General features: G+C 36.2%; 1 protein-coding gene across 2 annotated transcripts in view; it reads right to left on the reverse strand.

The window, feature by feature from the left end:
* TOP2B (DNA topoisomerase II beta) overlaps positions 1-24312 on the reverse strand; it is a 64203-nt gene that overhangs the window by 30352 nt on the left and 9539 nt on the right. For both annotated transcript variants that reach the window (XM_021298336.2, XM_005499178.3), the window contains exons 2-11: positions 15434-15607; positions 14664-14754; positions 12557-12620; positions 11146-11291; positions 10305-10402; positions 8756-8968; positions 8501-8674; positions 1222-1323; positions 1003-1140; positions 563-701 (exon numbers count right to left, since the gene is read on the reverse strand). In XM_021298336.2, the coding sequence (XP_021154011.1) occupies positions 563-701; positions 1003-1140; positions 1222-1323; positions 8501-8674; positions 8756-8968; positions 10305-10402; positions 11146-11291; positions 12557-12620; positions 14664-14754; positions 15434-15607 (1339 nt within the window). The remainder of the gene's footprint in view (positions 1-562; positions 702-1002; positions 1141-1221; positions 1324-8500; positions 8675-8755; positions 8969-10304; positions 10403-11145; positions 11292-12556; positions 12621-14663; positions 14755-15433; positions 15608-24312) is intronic.

Below are 24312 nucleotides of genomic sequence, written 5' to 3' on the forward strand. Positions count from 1 at the left end.
CTGGCAACATTTCAAGCTCTTTAGTCATATGTGCCCCTCAGGTAATTCAAGGACAACTCCCATCCCATTGCTATTGGCACAAAGATTGCCAGCTGATCCTGATTCCTATCTGTGCTGGGAAGCACGCCAGCAGAGATTGCCAGTTTGCCCTACATCCCCAGACAGTAACCTAATGGCATTTAAAGTCTCATGAAAAAAAGTCTCTTGACCCATTCCCTCAGGTCTGCACACTACGTGATCTACTTCCTATAGCTTGTGACCCTATAAAGATTCTGATCTTTTTATATTAGAAAGGTCAAGACTAGTCACCTCCAAAATAAGAATATTGGTAACACTATTTAGCTGGAAACCACAATTAGAAAACACACGCTCTTTCAATATGGAACTAGACTGCCACTTCTGTTCAGTGTTATTAATTCTCTACCCTGGAGAGGACAATGTTCCTAATATCAAACTCACCATCACACTTTAACAACAGCTCTCGAGAGTTTAGAAAACTTGAAAGATGATGTCTGTGAAAAATCTATGAAATGTTAAAGACATTAAAAATAAGTGCTCTTACCAGCATCATTAGCGTCATCCAGTTTTGGAATGCCCTTGATTTTACTGTGTTTCACTGATGAACATTTTTTGTTCAGCTGAGTTTGTGCCTTAAATTTGACCCAGTTCAAAATACTCTCTATAATACCACAGTTGGAGGCCTATAAGCAACAGATCAGAATTGTGGATGAGAAAAGTAAAGCTTCGCACAGCAGACTCTTATCTTCCAATTTTAATTCGCTGATCTAACACAGTTTCTCAATATCCTCTGAATTTTAAAAACTGCAACGTACATAAGGCCAGAGAATGAACCAAAGTTCCTTCACCCCATTTTCATAGTATGCTAAATATCACTAGGGTATCACACTGCACTAATTATTCTTCTACTACATAACATACACACACTTGATCCAGTATGTCAATTCCTGCTTCACAGAAATTTAAAAAATACTCTTTACTTACTGCTTTAAAAAACTTCTCGGATAGCTGGCACTTGGACCCAAAACTTTTAGGCTGCAATGTCATGTTTTCCTTTGTCTGGGAATCAAATGATGGGTTTTCAATCAAGCAATTAACAAAAACCCATATATGATTCTTTACCTGTTGAAAACATAGAAACCAATTTACTCAACAAAATTACCACATCCATCTCTTTCAGTATTTTTGTATAAAGTTACTTGCCTGAAATGGTTTCACAGAAACTCCAGCTTTATTCTTCTTTTTCACCACTTCTATCAGTTTGCCCACAACCTGGTCCACCACATAATCAACGTGCCTACCACCCTTAAAAAGGGAAGAAGGAAAAAAGAACAAAACAATTTAATTTCCTAATAACTTTTAGCCTTATTAACAAAGTTCTGTACTGATACTTAAATTTGAAAATCCATGCACATTATGCTGCAGCATAACAAAGGAAAAATTGTTTTTCATGTCATTCAGTTGTCATACAAGTGAGGATGATAGATATTACAGGGAACAGAAGAAGCAGGAGATCTTTCATTCACTGTACAGAGGTAGACTTCAAATGTAGCTGCTTACACCTTAAGCATATGGCAGATCTGAACATTACTCTGCAGCACTGGGACGGTACCTTCAACACTACATGGCTGTGAATAGGTATCTTTTTAACATGCAGATGAATAACCTTGAACTAAAAACACCACACATTCATTCATCAAATTAAATGTTTCCCATTTGGTTCATTAAAAAAATTTCAAGAGTTTATCCTCAGATATGCAGCACCCATGCCTATTCCTTCTCAAAAGTCATCTTGCCTTTTCTTAGTTGTATTTACAGAACTCTAAATAAACACTATTAGCATTCTTTGCTAGCCTTGGACTTCTATTATGGCAAACAGAGAGCAAACTGCAAATAGCCAACCACAAGACCCGGAAAACTCTAGAAGAACAGAGCAAGATAACCTTAAGGAGATAAAACAGTTCTCCTTAAAATCACCAGAGGCTAAACCTGCTCCAAATCCATACCTGATGTAGCAACAGGAGCTATATAATAGAGCATACAGCTAAGCATGGGCTGGCAAACCAACCCCTTAGGAGACCACAGGGCAATAACTTGTAGCTACATAACCATGTTGCCACCTGTCTTGTAGCAAACAAGAGCAGTCAGCTGGAGTCCCATAGAGTTACTGGCCAAATGAAGAGAAAAAATGGCATATAAGCAATTTCTTGTATCATCAGAGAGGGGGAAAAAAGTCTGCTGCACTGTAAGAGCTGAAAGTGAAACTTTCACAGTGCCTGTCAAAATTCTTTACTTTGCCCTAGAAAATAGAGGGACTCTTGAGTACTGGTTATCCTTGCTTAATGCCTTTCCAACTAGACATTTCAAGTGAAGCTGTTATTGCAAGAAAACTTTTGGTGGAGGCAGTGTATTCACGTCCCAACTATGAACCCTAGCACAACAAACTCTGAGGATCAAATACTTACTTCTGTTCTTAACCTTTGGAAGTAATGAGTCAGAAAAATTATCTTTTTGAAGCCATATATAACTCATGCTTTGAAATATGGCAGGGAGATGACAATACCTACTATTTTTGATGTTTAAATAGTGTTTTTACCATTGATAAAATTCAGTCTAAACACAGAAGCACTAAACATTTGAACACCTTCAGACGGTGCCCCAAAGCTCCTATTACCTACTTTAACTACTCTTTGAACTTAAAAGCAGCTAAAAAGAAAAAAAAAAAAAAAGAAAAAAAAAAAAAGGCAACAAAAGACCAAACCAAAACAAACAAAAAAAAACACCAAAACAGAACAAAACAAAACAAAAAAACTTCAAAAACAACACAACTGCAAACATACTGCTAGGAGACAAGTAATTTTTAGATTAAATTGCTTGGAAAATAAATGCATTTCACATAAGCTTTCTAGGAAAACATGTCTATTATAGATATATTACATCTTAACAATGACTACTGATTTACATGTGTAAAAGAAACCTAAAAGTTATGGAGTACATTCTATAAGGCAGAAGGAAGTAACCTGAATCAGAACAACTAGTAAAGACTAGACAAGAACATTTCAGTAGGAAGGAACCTACGACAATCATCTAGTCCAACTGCCTGACCACTTCAGGGTTGACCAAAAGTTAAAGCATGTTGTTAAGGGCATTGTCCAAATGCCTGTTCAACACTGACAGGCCTGGGCCATCAACCACGTCCATTGGGAGCCTGTTCCAGGGTTTGAACACACTCTCAGTAAAGAAATGTTCTGGGGCAGCTTTGAACCATTCCAATGTGTCCTGTCACTAGATATCGGGGAGAAGAGCTCAGCACCTCCCTCTCCACTTCCCCTCCTCAGGAAGCTGCAGACAGTAACGAGGTCACCCCTCAGCCTCCTTCTCTTCAGACTAGACAAACCCAGTGTCCTCAGTCACTCCTCAAAGGACATGCCCTGCAGTCCCTTCACCAGCTTTGTTGCCCTCCTCTGGATGCATTCAAGGACCTTCACATCCTTCTTAAATGGTGGGGCCCAGAACTGCACACAGTACTCAAGGTGAGGCTGCACCAATACTGAATAAGGGCGGGACAATCGTCCCTTTTGACAACTGTTTCTGCCATGTTTGATGCCCCTCAGGACATGGTTTGCCCCCTTGGCTGCCAGGGCAATACACACTGGTGGCTCCTATTGAGCCTGTTGCCAGCCAACACCCCCAGATCCCTTTCCACAGGGCTGCTCTCCAGCCGCTTCCCCTCCCAGTTTATACTTGTGCCCAGCACTACTCCATCCCAGGTACAGAATCCAGCATTTTGACTTGTTAAATTTCATCCCATTCATGATTGCCCAATGCTCCAATCTATCCAGATCCCTCTGCAAGGCCTCCTGCCCCTCAAGAGAGTCAACAGCACCTCCCAGTTTCCTATCATCGGCAAACTTGCTCACAGTACATTCAACTCCTGCATCCAGACTGCTGATAAATACATTGAACAGGACTAGCCCTAGAACTGAGCACTGAGGGAACACACTAAAACAGCACAAACTTGTATCACTGATAAAACATTCCAGATTAGGAAGAGCAACTAGTATTTGAAGGTAGGTACCCTGTTGTCTTATAGGGAAAAATCACTACTGACATTGTCTAAACTAATAGCAATAAATACGTTTAAATTATTTACAAGTCCAAGGTGACACAACTTCCCTTACAGTCAAAATAGAAGGCTTTCTTCAGAAATATGTCAAAAATAGGAACAGTCGTAAAGCCCTGGGTATCTAAAAACTGTTTATATTTTTGATTATTCAAATGCTTCGCTTTAGATTTATAGACAAAAAGGTACAAATAATAAAATGCTAAGTTCTAGTGGCTATTATACAAAGTTCATAATACTCTGATTAAGATCTATTATCTTGTAACAAAGAATGAAGTGATTTTGGGCATATCGTATACGATTAAACCACTCCTAACTCAGTGCTCAATATTTTACACAGAAGATCACCCTTGCTTAATATCAATTAGTGACTTAGAAAAACAGAGACTAAATGATGGTTCCTGTTCAGACCAATTTGCATTAGGACAGACAAAATAAAGAAAAATACATCTATGCAGACAATCATCATCAGAGCTGTTTTAAAAACAGAACTGAGAAGAAAAAAGTTTTTGATGGGTAAAAGGAAGTATAAGATAGATAAGAAATAAGACAGGCAAAAAACTAAAACCAAGAATAAAGAGCAGCAAAGAAAGAAAAAGTACGAACTAGCAACCAAATCCCAAAAGTTTTAAGGCGGAGTATGCATCTGAAAAGGCTGAAGATGATGTAAAGTGGTTGAATTGATGGGAGATAGTAGCTGTGTTCTCAACTTCACTCAGAAAGTAGAGATGAAAATAAAAAAGAGAGCAGGTACAAAAAAATTGCTTAAGATGATAAGAATTATTAGTCATAACGAAAACCAGTACTTGTACTTCAAAGAAACCATCTATGCTTTCTGCCAGTCTCTAGAGTCACCTACTAAACAGCAACACAAACCACTAGTGTGTTTTAGAAGCACCACACATAAAACTCGGTTTTCATCGCATTTCTTCTTAAACACAAACAAACAAGCAAAAATCCAAATCCAACCCTGAAACACCAAAATTAACACACAACAGGTTTTATTCACATCTGGATGACAGTTTCAGCATAGGAGAGTTCAAGTGAAAGTTGATACATCAACATCCTACCGCTTTAAAGAAAAACAAAACCATTTCCAAACTGTAAAGAAAAGCTATAACAGGAAAACATCAAATTGCATGTTTAAAAACACATACTGCATTGGAATGGCAATTATAAAGTGCATTACTTTTACTCATCACATTACTAGAAACTTATGGTTACAGGAATATGTCAGTAAATTTTTATATTTACAACGTTAGTAAAATTTTGTTTTCAATTTTAGCATCTCGAATATTTTGCTAAAACTAACAACTGACACATCAAAAATAAGCTACTTACCAGCAATTCTTGTTCTTAAAATACATTAGTTACTATAACAGTTCCCCATTCCTGTGTCCATTCTTAGTGTGTAGCATTGAGTGAGGGATGTTCAGAGCTCAAAGTTGGGAACCTTTCAAGCATCTCACCAGTAGGTGGCACATTTACCCACTATAGAAGCATAACAGCCTATAACTGCCCCAACTGTCAGTACATTTTAATACAAGACAAAAAAAAGAAAAATACCCTCTAAATCTAGAGGGCTGTCAATGATTATTATGACTACTGTGTTATGAGAAAGAGCACTAAAACTGCATAACCTCCTTTTCCCAGAAGGTAAACATTGTGACTGAATCCCTGCCTTACAAACTTCAAGATGCAAAGACATCTAATTAAATGATAACAACTAAAATCTTAAAAATGAAGCTTAGGCTGGTTCCTATATACATTCTATTAATATTGTCATCAATAGCCAACAGCCTCAATTAATTCTGAGGTAAGCCATGTTTACATTCTACAGACAGATAAATGGCTCATACAGTCAACAAATTCAGCAGCTAATTATAATTTTGAAATTTTCATTCAATTAGCTATACAAATAAAATCCTATTTTGCATTTGTTTTCCACTATGTTTATTTTTTTTAGAATAAGTCTGAAAACATCAAGCTCTGGAATGGTCCTGAATTTCTTGCTGAACTCCAGCAGATATTAACAGGTTGGGATACTCTCTCCACCCTAGTCTACTATCTGACACTGCAATCGTATTAGCTGAGCATTTCTGCTAAAATGATTAGTAGTATTAGTTAGCAGCGCCACCATATTAAAAATATCATTACATTATTATATTAATAGCTGAAGTTTCTACTACAGTTGCTGCTGGAAATTGAGAACTTGAGAAGACCATGTTTAATCAGTTTATATACAAGTTTCACCAAAAGGTTATCTGCACAAGCGGAATAGCTACAAGTTTGCTTTCAAATCCTGCGTCAGAGCCTGAAATCAAATTCTGTGGTGGTCCACTTTGGCAAAATTGTGAATAAATTGGGACCTGACCAAGGTAACAAATTCAAAAGAATAAAACTAGGGAGCTGTGCCTCAACATACTGCCTGACCTTCTTTCTGCACACCCCTCAAAAAAGCCCCATCAATCTAAAAAGAACTTCTTCAGAATTTAAAGCAAGTTTAAAAAACTTGGCAGGGAAATTTATCCAGAAACAGAAATGAAAAGCTTTCAGCAAACAGCGATAAATAACCAAAAAACAGCTGAAATGAGCTCCTCACCTGTTAGCAGATAAGGGGACAGGCAGTTGACGCAGTTAGTTACTAGCCATTATGTCTCATCAGTGAGTAGTTGCACATCAATTGCTGGTGAGGTGGTTCACCGGCCCCGAACATTCCACATCCAGTCACACACATAAGGCATGGATCGGGAGAGTGGGAAAAACTAGAAATTACAACACTTACCTTTGAAGAATACACAGTACTTTTTCTATGAATTTTCTTAAAGAATATATGATAATAATGTATGTGTAACTGCATGATGGGTGAAAATTGATCCAAAAGAGTAAAATTCAAAATATTTGGGGTAAACATATGCAACATATTTAACTTAGGAGTCAATAAGTATTCATTTTTTTTTCCAAACACATTTTCTTCACCTGATTATTAAACATTAAAGTTCCCCTACATTGGCAGCTTCGTACACCTTTAAGGTCGTGCTATTTTTCTTCTTTATGTTGCATAAAGAGGCCTGAATGAAAACTAAGTTTTAACCTTTCAAATACCAGAGATGTTCATTATTCTTAGTTTTGACAAGTTTGCAAGTTTACAATAAGCATTTTATTAAAATGCACACTTAAAGTAAACACTCTACAATGATATAGACTGTCCCTCTTACCACTGAATGCTGATTCAGCTACATTGAAAATGACACTGCAAGAAGGTATGTAGTAAAAATTATATACCACCAAAACACTGGCTACACATCATCTACCACTGAGATTAACAGTGATAGTTCTGGGTGCCCACCTATCCACTGGTGCTTATGAACCACTTGTGCTACCATTGACTTTTCTTGTTTGACTCTTCTAGAAAAGATCTGAGCAAGGAGGGTTTTTTAAGTGTCTGATTACAAAGTCTTATCTTTCTTATTTTTTTGGGGAAGCTCATGGTTGAGATTCCCAAAAATCAGCCTCACCAACCACTAGAATTGTTTGACTGTCATTAGATCACTCACCTGGTGTAATCTGTGAAGAGCAGAAATGACAAAGCTTTTACCCTGGTGGATCCCAGATCCCTAAACCTGGGCCATGCCAAACTGGCATAAATTAGAGTTACGCTAGTTGATTTCAGGAGATCACCTTTGTGCCTGACCACCCCAGCAACATGAGAAGCACAAAGATTGTACTTTAGTATGCTGAGCATATTGTTGTTTCATCATAACTGGAGATTTGCTGTGATATCATTTCACTACTACTATAGTTGCTAATAAGTACAGAGAACACCTAGATCCTCTTATATAGGAACACAAATAAAAGAAAATTGATCTCAACATTTCAGGCCAGTTTTATACATCATAAAGCAATAAATGGAAAGCCATTTTTCCAGAACACCAAAAGCCATTTTTTTTCAGAACACCAAAAGCCATTTTTCCCTCCAAAACCTGCTACTACTAGCTTTAAAGGGGTTTGCACATTTTTTAAACTTATTTTCAGAATTATCTTATTACAATGTGGTAAAAAAGAAACAATAAAATAGTTCCATCCATTTTAATCAATACCATGCATGCTCACATAAGACATCAGTATCAGTGATAATGATTACTAGTGTTTTAAAAACTACTGCATATCCATAAATACTGCTATGAACATATTTTGATTGCATTTAATTACTCTGCCAGATCCTCTCATGCAAAGGATTCTCTCACCTATTTATTTTTAGTAACCCAGACGTATTTTTTAATCAAATATCTGACTGGGCATAATCTTAGCACACAATTTTGTCATTTTTATTTTTTACTATTTAATATAACTACTCACCTTTGTGGTAGCTATACTATTTACAAAGCTGATTTGCTGAAACCCTTTTTCACTTAAAGTGAGACACACATCCCACCGTTCATTCACAACTTCATGAATAACTTTGAGTGCAACTCCAGTTTCATCCAGCTTGTCTTTTACGTAGAGATCTACATAACTGCGAAATCCATTTACCTATGAGTAATACAGATATCAATTACTATTCTTTGCATAAAATACTCAGTACTCTTAAAATGTTTTAAATGAGGCTCTTACAGGTAGTTTCTTCCCATTCAACATGACTTTGACTCCTTTGCATGACCCAGCCAAATCATATGCTCTTCTTGTCATGAGGGCCACAATATCCTTGTCAAGTTTTTCCATTTTAAATTTAGATAGATCTGGCTGGAATGTAATGCATGTGTAGTCATCACCATCGAAATGCTTAATCTTGGGCTCAGAAGTCTTCATCATGTTATTCATCCAAGTCTTTAGAAACAAAACATTTTAGATGTTAGTTTACAGTACATGTTATCATCCTCCTTTGTTCTATTTTCCCGTTATGCTCGGATTGCAACAGCTACACAAAAAAAAGCTCAGGGGCTTCTTTCAGAAGTTTCCCTTGATAAAATGCTATGCATAAAATTAATTGCTTCACCAAGATTTGCAAAGCATCAGTGACAGAAGATTTCTGTAAATATGCAGGTATATTTACATTGATGGAAATGATTCTAATGCAAATAGAGCCCACCACAGAACTGCCTAAAATAGATACAGGCGAGCTGGCTACACAGGCCTTATTGCCCATCAGTTTAACACTTTCAGTCTACCACATTGCAGAGACTCAAATCGTCTGAGACAGCATCTTAGTGTCTGTGATGTATACCAAAGCATGCTTCTTGACAAATCACATTGCTCAGACTTGACTTAGGAGTCTCGGTATTGTTCCCTAGTCAAGAACACAGGTGCATTTATAAGACCAAGTAGAATGCCAACTCACATCTTATACCAAAGTTCAGTTGTATGAAATTATCACAATTTTTTAAAATACTAGAAAACATAGGAATTTATGTAGCATGTCATTTTCAAAAAGTTCTGCCTTTTAGCAGTCAGCAGAAAATATTACATTTTTAAAGAGACAGGTAAAACCACTGAAATGTATTGTTTATATAGTGACATGACAGCATGATCAGAAATTAAACAGAAAAAAAGAAAGAAGCCACCAACGGGGAAGGACTCCAAAGCCAAGGAACTTTGGTATCTGATACTCTAACAATGTTCTTCAAAATTCTGAAAAGGTGACCATCTCAAAGCTATATAATATACAGTAGATCCTTGGTCTGTGTGCTAACAATGGTAATTGTGAGCAATGGGTACAAATGGGGAGGGAAGGGAGTTTGCACCAAAGTCCAGCTAGGCTAATGAAATTTGTGACATAAACACTGAACAATCTTTTTCTTAATACTATTAAAAATTTTCTAGATAATTGCACAGATAAGTATAAAGATTTTTTGACAAATTATATAACAGCAATTACAAAATGTTTCCATTAAATATGTTTCTTTTCACATGTACAGGAATGTACTTTAGTTTTAACAGAATAAATTTGCTTTTCATTTTCAGTCACTTAACACTCCCAAGATAAATATTACCTAACTAAAAGCCAAATTCTAATACACAGAAATACCAATTTTACTGACTGAACTACCTAGCCTGCAAACTCTGCACATGCATTTGAATGTTAAATGATTAATTTCATGAAATACAGAAAACATGTTAAATTTATAATTACAGCAAAGGAAAAAAGTTGAGGTCATTTCTATACCTGCTTAAAGCTATGTTTGTATTCCTTGCAAGCAGTTTCAACTGTAAACTTTGTACTAAATATGTTACAAAGTTTTGCACCATAGCCATTGCGTCCACCTGAAAAAACAACATAGAGGAAGATTTTAACAGCAGAACCATATTTATGATATTCAGAGAGTGTGTCAATGAAGTAAAGTGTTCCTATATAAGAAAAAAGTTGGGCCACATGTCAACAGCTATCAAAGGAAGCCAGAGATGGAGTATCTCTGTGGAGATGTGGACTACCTCCAAGCTCGTGCAACTGCTTCTGCCTCCAAAATGAGCAATTCACTCCTCCCCCCTAGGCCAGAAATGCAAGTGACCTCAACACCCTGATTAGCTGAAAACTAGGTCATGATCAGATCCAAATCACTCTGCAACCACACATCATAATATGGCCAAAATACATGAGGTTGGATAAAACAGAAATAACTTTCATTCATGATCTAAATTAGAGCTACTTCACATTTAGGATAACAACTCATACCCTAATTTATTAAATTTATTTTTCCCTTCCTTTCAAGAGCACAAATGTTAAAACACTTGTGTAAGATATAATTAGAATATTAAGATACGTTGTTTGTTACTGAACAAGTACTGACATTAAAGATGCAAATGTAAAGTTTTCTGTAATCATTAACATTAAAAAAGAAAAAGTAAGATTTTTTTTCTTTAAGTCATTTTACCCTAAGAGAGCTATAGTAATGGTGACTAAGTGATCATCTCTTACACAACAGAACAGAAAAAGTAAGAAGCGAAAGCATACTCAAAAGCAAACAGTGGCTTGACTGAACAAAACAGAGCATGTTAAATCGTCTTGCCTGTAACTTTTTTCTCATCATCATCGTAGTTGCTGGATGTTAGCAGCTGCCCAAAGATTAAAGCAGGTACATATACTTTTTCTACTTTGTGTTCCACAACTGGTATACCCTTTCCATTATTCCATATGCTGATAATGTTTGATTCCCTATAAAACAGTGAAGACATTAAGTCAATTAACGTAAACTTGAAAACAGACTCCTGCATACTTTTTACCTGTTTAAATAACCACATAAAATACAATAAAAAACCATATTCTTGCCACATTTATTCACAGCTCTATCGGTTTTAATTACAAAAAACATGCCTTTGTGCTTATTAGATGTCTTAGAAGAAGGAACATAACTGCCCATACATGACAGTACTTCATATTATAAAAATAACCCCCAATAGTCTGTTGAAGAGCTTTCACTGTCAACACGATCTGCAACAGAATCCTGAAGTTTAGTGACAGAATTATACCTAAGATATGTATGTAGCTTTTTAGGTTTAATTGAAGTCAACCCAGACACGATCAAGTTATCATCTGTTTAAAACTATTATTTCCCAGTTATGATAAACATCATAATTTATGTTATGCATCAATGCAAAAATCCATCAACACCTGGCATTGTTAATGCTGGCAGTTCATACAGAATTTCATTTCAGACTATTAGAGAGTTCAAAATCAGGACAGGTCAGGCAGATTGGCACTACAATTTCCTTCCCACTCCACAATAAAAACAATTTGTTCTAGAGAAACTGATAATACACTGAAAACCTGCAGAAAAATTATTTCTCAGTATATTTAGCCTAACAAAAGTGACAATTATGTTTCTGAATTATCTATTGTTCAGTTAAACATCATGAAAAGGTACCACTAAAGGATCTCAACATCTATTTAACTATTGTTTCTTATTAAGAAATATCTCTTTATGTATTCAATTTTGAAAAACAGTGGTAATGACATACTGGCAATCTGCAGTTTCAGGGTGATTCAGCTGACTAATTCAAACATAACCTTGTCCTAATACTAAAGGAGTTAACATAGAAGTTCAAGAGGTGGAAAATTATGTTACAAAACCTCAATGCTGTTATTTATGATTTATAAGTAACCTGGATGGTCATAGTTACATATAGTGACAAACTTTCATAGAATCATGAATTTTATAATCTTCTGGCTTCAAGTTTCATTCAATCAAACATTAATTAATTACTTAGGAAAGCAAATTATTATCAATTCAGTATGGTTGTACTTACTGTTGACCACTTTTAATTCACCTTTTAATCTTAAAACATGAAGCTGATGGAAATAATCCCAAAAATATTATTTTGCTTTTAAAAAAATCCAGTTTAATTACTAAAATAATTCGTACAAATATGAACTACAATAGCACTGGCAGGGAAAGTAGATGAAAACATAGTTTTACTTACGGATCAATGGATATTTTAATACAAGTCATATTCTTGTCTCTCTGCTTATTATCAGCAGCATTTACTATGAAACAAAGTAACACAAATTAACACTAATTAATTACTTGGTCTGTAAAACTGATTATATACATATTCCACCACAAGTTACAATGGTCCAGGCATTTCTTAATCTGGTATGTTTTTGTATATTCTGTATCTTATTACTGAAGACTATAAATATGACCAAGAATCTGCAAAAAGATATTTTCAACCTTCTTATAATTACTGACTCTGTTTCTAGCAGTTAGACTATCTTAAAAACAAACATAGAAGATTATTTTCTGAGTCTGTTGTCATCACTGTTCTTAACATACTGAACACCTCATTCTCCTTTTGCTGCATTTGTTTGGATATTTCTTACACTATGTATGTTAAAAACCATAGACAATTATATACATCACCAGATCACTTACACATCCTTTCGCCACTGAAACCCAATGCTGAAAAAGTCACATCCATTAAGGAGTGCTTTGGTTGCAGCAGAAGTTGTCTCTGAAGAGCCTATGAGACTTTTAGCTATTAGTTTACACAACTTAGGATCAGAAGAAGGATAACTGGAAGTTAACATCTGATCAGAATTTAATGAAACTGCACTCTAATGTATATTAACTACAAACAACAGAAATCAGAAATGCAACTATGGCCATTAACCATGAAAACACATTACAATCATTTTCAGCATTTGTCTCATCACCCATTAAATAGATCAAAATGAAACCCCAAAACACCTAAAAAGCATGAAGAGAAATAAATTAAAATATCTAAATAGATTACAAAGACCACAATAAGATCAGATATTTCAAGGTGCTTTTGCTAAAATCATTAAGTATAGTTTCAATAAAAGTACGCACAGCTACAATGTTAAATTTTCGTAATGTTATTAGACTGACACCTAGCTCTCAAAGCACACTCTGTACAGCACTTATCAGTGCTACATAAAGAGGCAATAAGCCATACAGTACTATGATAATTATAACAATTTTTCTTTTGAATGGGACAAGATGGAAGTGACTACCTCCAATGAAAAGCCCGTAAATTTAATCTGTGAAGCGGCACTCAAAAAAGAAGTGTCTAAAGGTTTTCATTCCTATTTTTCTCAAATTAAGTAAAAAGAAAAACAAACACACACACACACAAACAACAACAACAAAAAAACACAATACAAACAAACAAACAAACAACCCACAACCTTCTGTTCCACCTGGCCAAGATATAGTTCATTGCCTCCAAGACAGCAATGCTGTTAAGTGTAGTTTTAGAGGTGTGGATAAGTGCTGAACCCAATGAAGGTTACGACAAAACTTCCATTCACCTCCATAGACCATAATTAAGTTTACAATCTAATCTCATAGATTCTTACGACATAACCCTCATTAAAACTGATTAGCCCAAGAATTAATGTCAATTAACCCAAAGTATCACTTCAGCACAGTTTAGATGTTGCACATCTCTACTGCTGGCTAATCCTCAATGTGTGCCTGTTACCAAGAGACTATCATAAACTAGTAAGTCCCAGTAACTTAGCCACTTAAGGGCAGAATTTTCTGAAAGTCATTTGTTTGTGCCTCAGTCACCATGCTTTTAAATAGCAGTACAATACTTATTCATTTTAAAACTGCCTGAAGACCAGAATGATCTGTGTAGGAATCACCATCACCACCACTATCACTCTGTACAGAAGAAGGTAGTTCTAATGATTCATGAGATCATGATCTAAGTTAACACTGAGACAACTTTCAATTACTTCAGAAGAATAATCTTCCTTATGTTACTTAAAACTGTGGCATTGATCAATTTTGCAGATTAAAAATCTTGTAACAATACTGATCATAAAGAATGATCTAGTTTAGACATTTAGTAAAAAATATTTCCACTGTCTTACAAGTTCCCTGTTTAAACTGTTCTGTAGTGATGGAATGCACTAAAATTTTCATGCATTTTCATGCAAATTTAGTGGGACTCTAAATCTCTGATTTAAACTTAGATACAAATTACTGTGCTTTGAGAGCTCTCAGGAAACTGTGTACTCCATAATATTAAAGCAATATCAATGTTAAAAAAAACTTACCAAGGATTTCATCGAAGATCTTGTACAAGCCTGGAACAAAGGTAACTTCTCTGCAATTCATTCCTACATCTTCATCATAAACCCACATTACCTACATTCAAACAAAACAAAATAAAAGTATTTACTGTCTTGGTAAACCAGTCTATGATTGTATAAGATCTACTTAGTTCAGTAACTTCACTCTTCCAATGTGATTGCTGCTACCATATCAGACAACAGTAGAGCAGAAATTCGGCACATAATACAAATGTACCCACAAAGACTTCCATAATGAAAATGCATTATTTTCCGCTTGGTGGGAAACTCCAACAGTAAAGACACTGAAGTTTGAAGCAATTCACAACTTCACAAAAACTGGTGAAGTACCAGCAGGAGGCTTAAATTCTGTTCTCTACCAAAACAGACCAACGCATTTTGGGACCTGGAACAAATGCTACTTACAAATATGTATGCATATTTGTGTGCATATAGTCATGTTTGTAAACACACACTTATACACACATAACTGTTTACACACATAGGTGAGTGTTTATGTTTTGACTGAACTTCAACATTTTCTGAGCATGTTTCTTCAGGTGAACCAAGGACTGCTTTAAGAAGTCTTCTCTTGACCCCTTCCTACACATGCATACATAAACATGACCACAGTTTTTAGCGTGATAATTCAGAATACTCAGAAAAGTAAAGATTTGCCTATTTTTTAACCAGAATAGCAATTTCCTCATTCAAACAACAAAAAGTTCTAAGAGTGTAAACTTAGCAACACTTACCTGAGTTAATGGTTCCACTGACCCAATGTAGGTATCTGGACGGAGGAGGATGTGCTCAAGCTGAGTCTTTTTCTGATAAACTCTCTCAACAGACATCTTCTTTGAAGTGTCATTTTTATTAATGCTTTCTGAGTCTTCCTTTTTTGAAGCATTGATCTGATTATCAAATAATGTCTAAAACAAAGACACCAACAATCAACCTCATCTATTCAATCTGTCACTCTCAAGATATAAACAAAACCTGACAGAGATTTAAATTACAACCAAAACTTATCATGTAATTTAAATGTTACGTTTTCAGGGGTATGAAGATCAAGCTATCCTTTCCACATAAAAAATTCTACAGATTATGTGACAGTTTCTTAACAAGCTCCCACACATTCAAACTGCAGTGATTTACTAAGCATGATAAATCAAAATAAGGAAACAACAGTATATTACAAAAGACACTCTCTTCCTCACTTTAAGTATTTATAACATCCATTTTGCGCTTAAGCATTTGAATTCAAAATACTGAATACTGTTTTGAATAATAACAGCAAAACTACTCTTTTACATCTTGGTTCAGACAATTGATTCAGTGGGGCTTAAGAAACACTGTAATGCCTCTCCTATGGCTACGCTATCATTTACATTATCTATTTAACCGAAGAAATTAAATCTGATACAATCCTAGTTTAGAAGCTTTCTGATGAAATAAGCCAAGGATTGTAAAACAAGAGAATCATATAGGCTAATATCATAATACAAACAGAATTCAAGCCCAATGTGGCTGGAGATGATGAAAAATAACCCCATTGAAATAGCAATCATTGTTACAGAAAACTAATCCACTTTGGGGTGAGGATGCAGGGATTTGGTGCATCTTTCAGGAAGATTTTCCTGATAAATACCACCTTCTCATTGAACTAAAAATGTACAAAAGGAAAAATTTAAATATCTCAGGGCAACCGAATATAGAAAAGCCCCATTCTGAGACAGTAAGAGCATATACAAAAAGAATACATATGACATTTTACAGAATACATTCCTACTTGCAAATTGAAATTATCTTAAAAATAACAATAAAAATAACTTGAACTAACATTATTTATTTGCCTGGCTAGCAGACACAAGAAAAAAAAGATGTCACCACCCGCCTAATACCTGAAATTGCCTCCTTCTCTTACAAGGGGTTTACCAACTTTGAAGCAGCTGTTACATGATCAGTAAAAACCATCAATGTACAAATAATGAGGACAAAACCTACTTGCCACTCAGGTAAATATTTTACTTCTATTTAGGTGTTGCCAGCTAACCTCTGTATAAAGTAAATATAGGCTGAACTCCAATTCTGGATTAACCAGTCACCACATAAATTTCTCAACCAGAAGAAAGTATCACCAGTTCTCTCTCAATCTCGCCTTTGCTGCAGCCTTGTGGTGCACTGAAAGCAAAGGGTAGGAAAGCATATAAGCACACAGGAACAATGAGCAAAGGATACTGAACTCTCCCAAACAACCTGGACAGACTCAAAAAGGCCAAACACCAACCTATAGTATACAATGAACGAGGACAATGCTCCCCGTATTATTCCAATTTGTCTTCACCAGCTTCTACTTTGTAAGCTTCGATGCTATTTTTGTTTTCCTTTTATCTTAGCAGGCACAGGAATAAAGCATTTTGTTCTTTCACAACAAGGGAAATTACCTCTCTCTTCCAGATTTAGAGATCACATTTTTCTAGTTTATTTATGGAGATGCTATGAAACACGTATTTCAAGAATCTTTGAGACATGCAGACTGTATCTACAAGTGTTGACAACAGCCAATTGTTTGGCCCCTAATAAGCCAGATGGGGCCAAATGAGAATCAAGTATTCTCTACTACCCAGTCCTACAACAGACAGCATCCAAAACAACAGGGGGTGGAGAAACCCAGGGGATCCCACAATCCTTTGCTGAGATTACATGCAGCAGAGTTGGAATTGCAACTCCAACTCTCACAGCTTTTCATTTGGAGAACAATCACATCTCCCACCAACAGGGAAGCTGCAAAATCCCATGCATGTGTGCTAAAAGCGTTTTATTATCCAAGTTAATTTAGTCTCCACACTGTCATTTGTTTTAAACAGCAACAACCCCACCACCATCACCCTAAAAGGATTAGATATGGATCAGTTAAGCAAGCAGAAAAGAAATAAAAGTTTGCAAATATATAAATCACACTGATATATGCACGAGGAAGAATGAGAATTGTTACTAAAGCATTGCCAATAGCTGCAACGCAAATTTTACATCATTGAGGTAGTTCTATGAATGACGTCCAGGCTTTCAATAAGCTTCACTGCATGTGTGTATAAATATATGTATTTTTTCAATATCTTTCTGACCTTACTGGCTTTACTTTACGATCACCTTTGATATTATGCCTCATAGGAGTGATCCTTAGCTCACTTACATGTTCCATTATCCATAGCACTGTTAGCACTGTTCTACTATGTTCACTTGTTCTAAAAGGGCCAGTGATTAGCAGGAAAAGAAAATAATACTTCTCAAAGTAGAAGCAAGTGTTGAAAGAATGGAATTCATATAGAAAGCAAAAGAATTATAGGTGTAAAAATGACCAAAATGTTGTTCAAATGGAACTCTTCTCTTTGTTCTCAGTTCTTAGGCTTCAAGAGGTTTTTACAGTCAAAGAAGTACACGATTGGCACTTATCACATGCAAGTTTTTCAGTTGTCATGTACGTTACTACATGTATGTTTTATTCTTATGATTGTTGTGAGACAGCTCTCTAAAGTGCTTCTACTTGTAGAGCATCTGAGGACTAGGGCCTAACCATACATCAGAGGGATCTGGACAGGTTGGATCAACGGGCTGAGATCAGTTGTATGAGGTTCAACAATGCCAAGTGCCAGGTCCTGCACTTGGGTCACAACAACCCCAAGCAGTGCTACAGGCTCAGGGAAGAATGGCTGGAACGCTGCCTGGTAGAGAGGGACCTGGGGGTGTTGATTGACAGCAGCTGAACATGAGCCAGCAGTGTGCCCAGGTGGCCAAAAAGGCCAACAGCATCCTGGCTTGTATCAGAAATAGCATGGCCAGCAGAACTGAGGAAGGGATCATCCCCCTATACTTGGCACTGGTGAGGTCCCACCTTGAATCTTCTGTTCAGTTTTGGGCTCCTCACTACAAGAAAGACGTTGAGGTACTGGAGAGAGTTCAAAGAAGGGCAAAGCAGCTGGTGAAGGGTCTAAAAAACAAGTCTTTGAGGAGCAGCTGAGGGAACTGGGGCTGCTTAGCCTGGAGAAAAGAAGGCTGAGGGGAGACCTTATCACTCTACTATTACCTAAAAGGAGGCTGTAGTATGGAGTGTGCTGGTCTCTTCTCCCAAGTAGCAAGTGATGGGACAAGAGGAAATGGCCTCAAGTTGCACCATGTGAGGCTTAGATTGGATATGAGGTAAAAATTCTTCACAGAAAGAATTGTGAAGCACTGGAACAGGCTGCCCAGGGAAGTGGTTGAGTCACCATCCCTGAACGTGCTGAAAAGATGTGTTGACATGGTGCTTAGGGACATAGTTTAATGGTGGACTTGACAGTGCTAGGTTAACAGCTGGACTCAATCGTAAATGCCTTTTCCAACCAAAATCACAGAATCACAGAATGTCAGGGATGGGAAGGGACCTCAAAAGATCATCTAGTCCAATCCCCCTGCTGGAGCAGGAACACCTAGATGAGGTTACAACACCTAGATGAGGTTACAAATAATTATATGATAATGACCCAGTAAAACAGTAAGAAATCAAATAGTAGCCTAATACATTTAGGCTATGATTTTCTTATCTCAAATGGTTCAACTTGTCCCACAACGTGTTTGCAAAAGGCAACAATTTATTGTGATTCAATGAGTACCTCTAGATTGTTATCTTTTATAACACACTAATTAGGACATGACTATGTATGATTCAAGATGGGAGGGTGGGAGGAAAAAAACACACACAAAGGATCAGCATAACATTTTTAGATCCTGGTCTAAAATTATTTTTTTAAAAAGTAGTCTTCAATAACTTAAATTCTACAGTTTTTACTAAGACATTACAAACAGCTTTCCATATATCTTTTGTATGCAAAAAATAATCATGATATAAACATTCAGAATTTATTTAACTTACACAATATTGAAACATAAGCATAAAGCCAAAAGCCAGGAAGTACAGGGTACTTCAAAAAGATGGACCCAATCTCAAAGCAGTATAGTGATTGCTTTTTGAAGTACCCCATATTCAATTACACCAACTAATGTTCTAATGCAGGCATGCAAGCATCAGAAGTCCGCAGAACTGCCGTTTCCCAGAACAAGCCTTTTGGGATGTGTCGTACTCTGAGAGAGAAGACTAACTCTGAATCCCTGTATGTCAGTCTCGAATGGCCATCTATAGAGCTCAAGTGAGGTTTAGAACTCATCCCACAAAAAAAGAGAGAAAAATCTTCATCATCAGATCCATGACGTAAATCTATGGATATAAACATCCTCCATGGTCCTGCTATTATTGTTATGTTTTCCTTAATAACTTTTTAAAAAAGTGCTTTCATCTTGTGTTTCTACTACTTAAAATGCAAATAAATATAGCAGAATAGCCTTTTTTTCTTTCTTTCTTTTTGAAACTGAGCAAGCACTAAACCGCAGTGCTGCTAAACTGACAATCTCTTCTGTATATTTTGGAATTGTCCCAAGAATGCCTTTTGTATTTTGTCCCGTATGAAAGATCTTTATATTGTTAGAGCTCAAAACTTCTCAAAACAGCACCAGCTGTTGTTTCGTGAGAAAACCCCTAAAAGAATTAACCAAGTGTCACAAAGGGCTTAAGTCTCCTGCTTCACAGTAAGTCTGGGTTTTGTTTCTTAACAGGTTACCCAGTATTCAGGGTCTGCTTTGCAATCTCAATGGTGCCAATTTTTAGGTTTTTTTATGCACAGTATTTGACTTTCCTAACATTCTTGCAACATTCAAGACTTTACAGATTCTTGATAGTCTTTCAGACTTTCTAACCATCCAGACTGATGATGAGTGTACACTTCCACATATATGTAAGTCAGCAAGATGACCATCTTTAAGTAGTTTGGAGTGCTATAACCTATTGCACTGTGTATCCTTCTTTATAGACATTCACTTACACTTCATGCTGTGACCTCAGATGTAACAAGCATCTTCAACACCCTTAATAAACACAGCATAGTGGTAACTGTATGGAAAAACATACTGGTTCTCAGTTCATAGCAGTTGCTGCTCAGTTTACTATATCAAGCTATTGTGAATGCTCTCATAACCATGTTTATTGCAGTAACTCCAGTGTGATTGCAATGATTGCAGAGTTTCTCTTGTAGTTGTTTTGCTATATTTTTTTCTAGTACTGTGTGAAAGCTATATTCATCCTTCCTTTCGTGATTTCAAAACCTCAGAACCCAAATAGTCTTTAACAAATGACAGTTTGGTGACAAGACTTCTATCTACCTTCAATCCAAGAACTCACATATTTGGTTTTGGCATCTTCTTTCTCCACACTTTGCAATTTTTTTTTCTTTTACAGTCTCCTCCATTGAAATTTCTGCATGTAACAGAGCATGCATGACATCCATATTATGCCAGAGACATTTATTGCCTTCTGTTGATGAAAACCAAGTCATGCCATCTTCCTTTGGATTTTGGAATCACATTAAGTCATCATTACTGAGTTTGGTTACTTATGCTGCAAACAGCTGTACTTCAACATCTTAAATTTTAATATACATTTGATCTGGACAGTTTGGCAGCCCCAGAGAAAAGCTATGCCTATATAAATAGACAATAAAATGTAAGGCTACAACAAAGAATGTAGGTTTCAGCATCAGTTTTAATGTTGCCGTAACTGGAATACACATTCTCAGTTAGACTCCTTACTTAAATAAAAGTAAAGCTTCCAGTTAAAGTATCTGAATTTCACACTGTTGCAAGAACCTGAAAATCCTGAAAAATGTTAATATCTCTCCCCACTTGTACTGACTTAATCCTTTATTAGCCATTATCATCTTCTCCTCCACACTGCAAACTATCTTCAAACAACAACACCAAAACTGTTTTTCTTTAGTCTGCCCATTCTTTCTTTCCCATATTAGGTGACAAAATGGCTCATTTTCTAGATTGGCAGACAAACAAATGAACAGAGAAGAGACCTTAGTATGTGCACAAGAAGTTACTTTCACTTTGGCTTTGTCTTTTCTGCCTTAAACTCCTGAAACTACTATATGCAATGATTGTCCTCCTGAAAGGCAAATGCAGCCCTGGAACATAAGAATTTAGAAAAGCACATGTCCTACATTCCCTTAAATACAGTGTAGGATAATCACATTTAGTGGGACAAGACAGTAAATCTTGAGTGTAATTAAGCTGTAAAACCTAAGGAGGTTAATTAAGTAATGAAATCCAAGGATGTGGTAGATTTTCTACCACTTGGCAGTTTGAAACAAAACTACCTCTTCTGAGAAAGAAATGCTATACCTAAAAAATTTTATAGGTGCAATATGGTCATTAGTACATAGTTCTACAGATAACGTGCATTTGTCTGTAGTGTGGTGTTATATATTGGATCATAATGGCCTTTTCTTGCCTTAGAAAAATAGATGAACACATTGTTACCTAAATGTTTTGCAATTTTCTGGAAGAAAACCCTGGCAGATAATACCTCCCACCATGAAAACAAAACTGGAGGGAGTTTCAAAATAAACCACTCTCCTGCTGTGTTTAACAAATGGTTTGGCTCTCCTGCCAAGATGAAAACACACAAAAGTAACAGTTTCTTGTTACCACAGCAAGCTTCCATAGACCACTGCATACCATTAGTGGCGTGAACTAAATCTCTCTATCATATCCTCCCCAAAGCTGATCATAGCAAGGAGTTCCCAGTAAACTCACCCAGAGCTAGTCTCACTCTAGTGAGACTAGTGTGTTTATTTTAAATTCCTAAATTTTTTTATCTTCTGGTTTGGACACCTTGCTCTGGACTCTCAAAGGATCACATTGCATAGAGTTTTGTTATGATGATTCAGTTATAGAATAGCTTGAGGACAGTCAGACTTCCCCATTACAGGAAAACGCAACAGTTAATTGCTGTCAAAATGGAAAAATTATTTATTCCCTGTTCCCCTGCTTCTCTGTTCCATACAGTGGGATCAAACTGACCTGACAATAAGCCAGTTAAAGGAGCAAACAGAGCCTTCTCCCCACTTTTCATCAGCTACAAGCAATCGGTTGTCTGCTGTACATTCAGATCCCAATCCTATACTATTTTCTTTAAAAGCAAGTGTCTAATGTCTGATGACGTATCATGACAGTTTAACTCAATTTTAATGTTAAATTTTTAAGGGTCGGTCTGAATTTTTTTAGTTGTCTACCTACTGAGAAGTTCTATTCCAATACTAAATTTTGGTACTGTTTACCCGGTATCAAGAAGTATATCTATGGATGCTTTGGTAACAAATTAAACTTTTAAGAATCTGTTTTTCCAGCTAAAATTCAGAGACAAGGAAGTAAAATAACCTGACTCACAGAAGAAGAATTTATTCATATTAAAATTTAACACACCTTAACACACTTTTCCTACAGATTCTTAGAACTGTGATCCTTAGAACCACTGAATGAAGCAGCTTGCTCACTGAATGACTCATTTGTTTGGCCCACTGTTTCATCAGCCAACTTATACAAGCCATCCACTAGCCAAGAAACCAAAATGTTAGAGGTACCAACATCAGAACTTCAGGTTATCAGCAGCTGGCAGCACTTCTTTATAACTCGGTATTTCCCAAATCCTTGTCTTTTTTAATGCTTTACTGCATCACCAGTTTGAGTCCTGTGAAAGTATTCTAGAGTCTCAGCACAGTTGCAAAGATTACTTGGAAAGTAAACAAACAAAATCTTTGAAACCCACTCAGGCTCTATGTCAAATATCACATTCCTAGAACAGCACTGGGATCTTTCCAGATCCTATGGGCTCCATATCCAGTAGAACCCATATTGTACCACAAGGTATTTTAACTCTGCTGAATTATCTTCAGATTAATAAACTAACTGTAAAAAATAACTGTAAAAAATGCTTCAGGTATAAGTAAAACAACATTCAAGACATTCATGCTGCAAGAGAATATACAGAGAGAACAACCCAAAGAGGCTAGTTTTTAACCTCACGTTAAACAGCATAACACAGAACAGGATTCAAATTATGATACACTGGAAGAAGTGACTGAACCCCACACATAAAGATTTTATTCTACACAACACCCAAAGCCTAGTCTTTTCTAGTCAGCTTCAGAATTACTAGTCATGTTACACTAGTGACAGAAGAGATCCCAAACATTACTTAAAGGTTACTTATCCAGCTGTACTCTTCAACAGGAAGCAATTCTCCACTGTACAACAGAATCAATTTTTTTGTACTCTCATGAATGTAACAGCTATCAGTATACAGGGTGTTTCAAAAAGATGCTGCTTGGAAATTGGGTCTATCTTTTTGAAACACCCTGTATTAGGACTGGTATACATTTATGTTATGTTCATGTCTACCTCGCATTTGAATACCAAACACCTTGACTGTGATCCTTGTAGTTTTGGTACTTCTAACATATATGGCACCCTAAAAAGGAACACAGTATGATTAGCAGCAACCATAAAAAGTCCGCTCCCTAGATTCTTCAACAGAAAACTAATAGCAACATATTTACTTAACACAAGGTACCATGCAAATGGAAATTAATGAGGTTTTTTCTTTCAAAAAAATGTCCCAAATATAGAACTTCATAAATAATTTATAGTTTATAAATAATTATCACATTGCTTCCTCTCAAATACTAGAGTTTGCTCCACAATA

Source organism: Columba livia, chromosome 2, assembly GCF_036013475.1.
Source record: "Columba livia isolate bColLiv1 breed racing homer chromosome 2, bColLiv1.pat.W.v2, whole genome shotgun sequence".
Lineage (NCBI taxonomy): Eukaryota > Metazoa > Chordata > Aves > Columbiformes > Columbidae > Columba > Columba livia.